We start from the raw sequence: 7,844 nt of genomic DNA, 5'->3' as shown, positions 1-7,844 counted from the left end.
CTCGATAAATTGGCAGTTCAAGCCCGTGCCTTCAAAAAATTCCAGTACCTGCTTGCATTGAGATTTAGACGGTACTTCCTTCACGAATACGAACGTAGTCGTCGTTTCTATGGTATTGAGAATAAATCAAACGTCAGGCGTGAGTCACAAACTTTTGGGAAACTAGATATCACGAATAGGAGCACAATACCAAACCAGAATTACGGCGACATTGAACCAAACATGAATTGCGAACAATATACCCAACGCCAACTTTTGAACGACTTTGACAAGCGCAGTGGATATCTTGCCAATGATGTTGGGTTAAACTCATACTTTGAGAAGGTCAATTATGTCAATCAAGGAATCGAAAGTGGTCAGATATCTAGTTCTAGCACGTTGAAAATGCCCCATAACAACTCCGGATATAGTTATGATGGTACTCAAAATGATGTAGCTCTTGATTTTGCGACAAGTGATTTTTGGCACAACAGAATAAGACATAATGACAACAGAAATTCAAACATTGATAACATGGACGAATTCATTGATAGGAGTACTAGGGGTTCTATAAACGCCACCCATATTGAACATCCCTTTGGTAGCCATGCTCAACGATCACACACCGATGATCAGCATCGATTCACCATGAATGATAATCATTATGGATCTATGCGTGTTGAAAACCCCCATGAAACCTTCTCGGGAAGAAAGGAATTCACGGTTGCTCAAAATAACATTGACAGTTTCCAAGTCAGAAATCCCTTTCAAGATGCCACTGATAAGCGTTTTACTTGTAATCCTTTATCGGATCCGTTCACTGATAAGCGTTTTACTTGTAATCCTTTATCGGATCCGTCCACTGATAAGCGTTTTACTTGTAATCCTTTATCGGATGCCACTGATAAGCGTTTTACTTGTAATCCTTTATCGGACCCGTTGTATCAGGCACGCGGACAATCAGCTTTTCGTTCTACACATCCATTCAATGATACTACAATGTTCCAGATAGAAAATACAGAAAGAATGCATCCCCAACGGAGACAAGATGCACAAGTCCAAAACAGGAGGGCTGCAGAGATGAATTATCCCCAGTCTCAACAATATTGGGCGAAATTACCTGCCTCCTTTACAACAGATATGGTACATAAAGGAGGAAACAGCTCATTGGCAATGCCATCAGACCCAGGGGAAAATCAGCGCCCAGATACCATTTTCGCATACAATGCAACCAAGAGTCCGTTATGTCAAGCAATGGAAACATATCCTATGAACCTCTCACAACGATTTTAAATAGCAGATTTTAATAATAACGAATATTTACATTCTAACATAATTTTGATACGAATATGGAGTGTTTTGTATCCACAATGACATTAAATTGCCACACTCACAGTGACATTAAATTGCCACATTCACAATGACATTAAATTGCCATACTCACTATGACATTAAATTGCCACACTCACAATGACATTAAATTGCCACACTCACAATGGCATTAAATTGCCACACTCACAATGGCATTAAATTGCCACACTCACAATGACATTAAATTGCCACACTCACAATGGCATAAAATTTCCACACTCACAATGACATTAAATTGCCACACTCACAATGACATTAAATTGCCACACTCACAATGACATTAAATTGCCACACTAGTTAGACAAAACGTTGAAGTACATATTACTACATGTAGCACAAGAGATGTTAAAAATGAAAATCGTTCAATTTCAAACATTTTTTTATTTGACCTGAACAATACCTCAAATTAACTATATCGAATACACATTAATAATCAAATACAGACATTTTAAAATGATAACAATGATTGTCATGCACACCTTTTGATATTTTTACGCTGTTCCCCCCCCCCCAATTTAACCTCCCCCCCCCTCCCCCCGGGACATGTCAGATTCGAATGAATTGAAATCTGCACTACTTGATGATTTTTTCGTATCAATATGACTAATCATGGCCCTGCTGTCCTTGAGCAGAAAATTTCCCCATATATTATCATGTATAACTTTGACCCCTTATTGAGGCCCCATCGTCCCCTCCAGGGCCATGGTTTGAACAACTTGAATCTACCAGTGGATGCTTGCATATTAATGTGACTAAGCATGATACTGTTGCCCTAAAGAAGAAGATTTTAAAAGATTTTTCCTTACGTATTCAAATACAAAACATTATTCCTCAGATGTAAACCCACCATACCCCTGGGTCTATCATTTGAATCTATACAATATAAGGATACTTGCAAATCAATCTGACCGTCGCTGAATATATCCCTTGGCGTAATGTTAACCACCACTTCTACATGTTTGCTGAAAGCGCTATCTTTAACTATTCTATGTCTAAAGGAAATTGAATTAAACTTGAAATCATTTTTTGTTAAACGTTGAACTTACATAATTTTATGAAAATCTTAAAACAGAAAATTTTTAAGGATTTATTTGAATATATCCTTGTTGTAAATGATGCCGAACACCTTCGGTAAAATATCATCCCGGACAAATATCGAAACGACTCGGGATTGGATGAAACAATGTTTTAATATCTTTTAAAATATACATATGATAATATATTAACCCCGCAAAAGGGCATAACCTCTTCAAACCTGTATAGCGTATAATTGACGGCCTATTGGCGGTCGGTAATACAGAAACAGGTTGCTATCCTTTAAAAACACTGCAAGATATGGATCATAGACATGTGATTCTAACAGAAAGAAAAGGAAATCTGACAACAAAATACCTTAATTCAATTATGTAAATCTAGCAACAAAGCATTGATGCTTACAAACTTGACTGTTGTTTTTCAAGTTAAAGCTCAGTTTACAAATGATGTCCATTTCAGGATATAAACAACAGTACAACTTTAGAAATTATGATGTCCATTTAAAGTTATGAACAACAATATATGACTTCCTTTGTTGAGCGTTGCTGAGATGAATATGTTGTCATGTGCATGTAACTATGTATAAATGAATAAATTAGACTCCATAACGGTAATCGTTTTTATGAACATAACTATAAATTGTTGTTCACAAAACATACAGGACATTTGTAATTATTATTAATTCTCTTAACAATTGCGAATAAACACTGTCGAATCCGATAAACATACATGTATGTAATCCCCCTACACCCTCGTGTATGTGGACGTTGATGTGCTTCCGAAGGAAAGTCCGCGCGACCAACCTCCGGTGCAATCGGAACATCGAATGGTTCCGGTGAAGTGGTAACTTATACGTGCGCAAGCTGACCTTTTCCCCATAGCGTCCGGTAAAACCTCGCTTATATATTTTCTGCGCGAACCATGGGGTCCATGTAAAAAATCTATTGAATTCAAACATGCACACAATACTACACCGGTCGGATTCAGTATTACAGTACTTTGTTTGAGCAAGAGCAATCTAATGAAAATCAGATCTCCTCTAACCGTTACACTAGCTGGGTCTGAGGTCTGATTTTGATTAGATTAAACGTTTTTGATCACTTGTCTCTTCAGAGTTAACCGTGCCAAAATTGGTAACATTCACTGACAGTCATGCATATGTAAATTTCAATCTACTCACGTGGCAAGTGACGAAAACATTTCAAAAATGTCGAGAGCGAAGAAAAGTAAAACTGAATCTGGACAGGTATTTATTATATTGTAGCGTAGGAAAGGGGAAAATTATGGGTTGGATCTAGAATCGAATCCGGGAGCCCTGCATTACTAGCTAGGTGGTTTAACCACTGAGCTAACCAGGTCGATCGCGGTAGCTCAGTGGTACATGTAGAGCGTTCGTTTCGTAACCGGGGTCCCGTGTGGATCCGGGCAAGAATATGTATTCAGTACCCCTTGCTTGTCGTAAAAGGCGATTAAATGGGGATGAGATGAGACATAAAAAAAACCAAAAAACGAGACCACATGTCACAGCAGGTGTGGCACGATAAAGATCCCATCCTGCACAAAGGCCGTAAGTGCAGAGCATAGGACTGCAGCCCTTCACCGGCAATGGTGGCGTCTCCATATGAGTGAAAAATTCTCGTGCGTGACGTTAAACAACCAATCAATCGTAACCGCGAGGTCGTGAGTTCCAGGCCCGCTAAAACCTAAAACGGTATTGCTCGTTCGCCAAAAGCTCGGCATTTGAAAGCGAAACTTACGGTTCTTTCTGATATGACCTTAAAAAAGGTAGGTCCCGTGTTGCGCTTGGTGTTGACACGATAAAGAACCCTAAAAAGACCCGGAGCGCTAAGCATAGGTCTGGATTTGAGGTATTTCACCTACCGCTAGTGACGTCTCTATATGAGTGAAAAATTCTCGACAGGACGTAAAAACAATCAATCAATCCAACAAACCGATATCAACGGTCCATATAGTTCTAGATACTACTCGCCTCCCTTCTTAAATTGTCTTCACCCTCAAAGACACAACCCAAATTCTTTCGCCCTTGCAGGCAGTCAGCACATACAGGATCGATCACCAGCACCAAATGTGGAAAGGAGAAACTTATGGACTAGACAATGAATCGGACTCGAAACCCCTGCTTTACTAGTCATGTGATCTAACCATTGAGTTATCCAGGCCGATAAACACGGTCCATATGGCCCTTAAATCTACAATACCGTTAGCAATTCTGATGAAAAAACATTAATGTAATGTTATAAGTATAGTGAAGTGAATACATTCTACCTTTTCTATAACTTTTTCAAGTTAGAGATTTTTATCTTTGTAATCAATCTATCCCATGTGTTGACCGTAGTGACAAAAATTCTTTATCTACCGATAAGAACAGAACGGGATTTGTACAATATTTACAATGTTGAAATTAGCTTTCATTCTGGCAACATTGACAATACCATTAGAAGGGATTTTATTGCAAAATGAAGGATGTGACCAGTGTGTGGCATCGCTCCAACACCAAGTCCATCTCCTACAACAGCGGCTGAATGCTCTGGAAATGGGTGAGCAACCGTTCCTTCAAAAACAAATTATCCTGTAAATTAACTTTTATTAGAGAACTTTGTGTGCTTTATTTGGAATGTTAATTACAATAATGGATTATAAAGTTTACAAGTCTATTTTTTCAGTTAGCAACCAGCCACCGATAGCATTCAACGCAGAGTTATCAGCGGACCTTGTGAATCCAACACCGGGTTCAAACATCGTATTTGACATGGCGCGATTCAATTCAGGGAATGCCTATAATGACAAGACAGGCATATTTATTTGCCCAGTTCCCGGAATTTACTATTTTTCTTTGGAACTTTCCTCTAATGGTCATCCCCAAAGCAGTCATTCTCTGCACTCAAAAATTTTGAGGAATGGTTCTCCAATTTCCATAACCATTCTTGACAGCGAGAGTCATCTTTCCTGGCTACGAAGGACTTCTTCTGTGACGACAGAATTGGCTCAAGGTGACGTAATTTCCGTGTTGATCAACTATGTTGTTGGAGATATTTCAATCAGTGGCGGTGCTGCTCTATCCACTTTCTCGGGTTTTCTTGTGCAAAGAATACAATAAAAGAAATATTTATCCCATTTGTCATATAGTTTAACTGCGATTCTCCAGACAAATATTTAACTGATTATATAACTCTCAGGCATGCGCGGATCCAGAGTGTTTTTTTTAATCAAGGGATCTATACTGATAGTCTTACATTTTGGTTTCTTACAACTGACACTGCATGCGAATAAACAAAAGCAAGATCATTTATCACCTCCCATACCCTTTATACTAATATTAAGCTAGACAATTATTGTATTCTCATTTTAAACTTCCAGTACATTTCAAAGCGTAAAAATGTAACACATTACAAAGTATAGAATTAATATAAATTACAGGTGTACCCACCCATCTGTAAGTAATAAATTGAAGATTTGTGTAAATTGCATCTGAATTAATTTCTTTTGTTATATATGGACGGCCGAAAGGGTAAACAAGACATTGATGCAAACGAGCAATTGATTTTCTAAAACAAACTGAAATAGAAAACAAACCAGCTTAAAATAAAATTAACAAACTCCGATGCAAAACCAACAGTCGTTAACTGAATTGATGCTAGATGGTGTGTAAAATGATATGCATTATCTGAATTAACGCTAGATGGCGCGCGAGTCTATCTACGTAATCATTATAAATGCACATATTTTGAAACGTAATTCCGGTAATATTGGCAATCATGTCAAACTCTCAAAACACCAGCATATCAGAAGCTGCAAAACTTTTGCATGCTGTGGTGTCGTTACTACAGGAAAGTAGGCCTAACCAAGAGATTCAGCAGCCGTAGCAGGCTCACTAGGCACATTAACACGTGAAATTAGCATTAATCATTATATTGCATAGAGTAGAAGATACTGACCTCTTTATTACATGTATTGAAATAGAGTATTTTCAAATTCGCCACTAATATAAAGAGGTCAACAATGCATAATTTTCTCTGAGACGTGAAGATAAAGAACTCTACATTTTTACTTTAATTTGCAATGGAGAGTTTGTCCTATTCTGGTTCCTAAGTGAAAACTAATATGGAGTTTTCATTCTACGAGCATTTAAATGTTTTAAAACAAAATGAGGATGAGGAGGGGTTTGATTGCACAATTCGAGGCAATGCATTCTCATCTCCTTATTGTCCTTGGGAAAATTAATTGCTTGGTTCCAGAGTTGATTTCCTGCCGTGGATTATATGGAATTTCCACCTGATATAACAGCTACGATCAAGAGTTAATTAGTGGGACCCAATGTTCGTGGGTAAACAAAATTTTGCTGGTTAGGGGGGACGTCATTTCGTGGATAAGCGATACGATGTAACTGTGAGAGATAACTCTACTTGGTTTAAAAATGTTCGAGGACACGTAAATTCGTGCACAAGAGTGATCCACGAACATCAATTCCCCACGAACAATGATGATTCCACAGCAGTAATCTGGTCGACCGTTACAAAGCAAACAATTCTTTCGGAGCTGACTGTGCCGTGGGAAAACAGAAAGGAAGACCCATACGAGCGTAAAAGTTGGAAGTACCAAGATTTTGTGAAGGACTGTCAACAGAATGGATGGAAGGTCTGGTTCTTCGCAGTAGAAATGGGATGCAGAGGGTTTGTTAGGCAATCAATGGGGAGAGCACACAGAACTATCGGTATAGCGGGAGCAGAGAAAGACATCTGATATGATGTTTGTGAAGAGAGGCCGACACAGCATCCATGTGGTTGTGGGGTAGGAGGTCATACAAGTTGAATACCAGCAACTAAGAGGGTAGCAGGGATGGAGAGTCAAGTGTTTATGGACTGGGAGCTGATCATCCCAGTCGACGCACCTCTGGAGGCTGTAGTGGACAACACCGAAACAACCGAGAAAGAAGAATCCATCTGAAGACGGAGCCATGCATCTATTCCACCAGGATGTACAAAGGTAATTTCATTTAGGAAACCAGTGACAGCCAGAAAAGTCTGGATGACAACTGAGAATTGTTCATTGACAAATTGGATAGGCAGGAGAGACTTAGATCAAGAGTATGAAGGCTCGTCAGACCGAAGCAGATATTCCGTGGGGAGGGGCCCATTTCATCTTGCTATGGACATATATATACTGAGACATCCTCGAGGTCCCGCGAGAGCGGGGGAGGGTGAGCGACCTACAGAGAACGATAACCAGGAAACAACAGAGCAACGGACAACGACTACGATATTGAACAACGGAAATGTATGCAACTGTGGGAAAGTATGCAAGAATCAACGGGGTCCCAAGATATATATGGCGAAAATGGGACGCAAACCAAATAAACGATTAACAGAACGCACAAGGCAACCTGGTGAGACGGAGGAGGATGTGGTTCAGGATGCAAACCACATTAACCACGGCGTCCA

The 7,844-nt window shown here is 39.2% G+C and overlaps 1 protein-coding gene across 1 annotated transcript; it reads left to right on the top strand.

Annotated features, from left to right (window-relative positions):
- Window positions 1–4,715: 4,715 nt before the first annotated feature.
- Window positions 4,716–5,520, top strand: LOC125649872 (complement C1q subcomponent subunit A-like). Its single transcript, XM_048877707.2, has 2 exons — window positions 4,716–4,943; window positions 5,070–5,520. Exons 1-2 carry the CDS (start codon window positions 4,799–4,801, stop codon window positions 5,501–5,503), a joined length of 579 nt encoding a protein of 192 aa, XP_048733664.2. The 5' UTR covers window positions 4,716–4,798; the 3' UTR covers window positions 5,504–5,520.
- Window positions 5,521–7,844: the final 2,324 nt, after the last annotated feature.

Source organism: Ostrea edulis, chromosome 5 (assembly GCF_947568905.1).
Source record: "Ostrea edulis chromosome 5, xbOstEdul1.1, whole genome shotgun sequence".
NCBI classification, from domain to species: Eukaryota; Metazoa; Mollusca; class Bivalvia; order Ostreida; family Ostreidae; genus Ostrea; species Ostrea edulis.
The sequence above is the reverse complement of the archived record's forward strand: the minus strand, read 5'-3'. Positions and strand labels throughout refer to the sequence as shown.

Bases quoted from the DNA above. Each gene is read 5' to 3' on its own strand.
- LOC125649872 (XM_048877707.2), top strand. From the start codon at position 4,799: ATGTTGAAATTAGCTTTCATTCTGGCAACATTGACAATACCATTAGAA. The intron at 4,944-5,069 runs GTGAGCAACCGT...CTATTTTTTCAG, and splicing joins GCTGAATGCTCTGGAAATGG to TTAGCAACCAGCCACCGATA.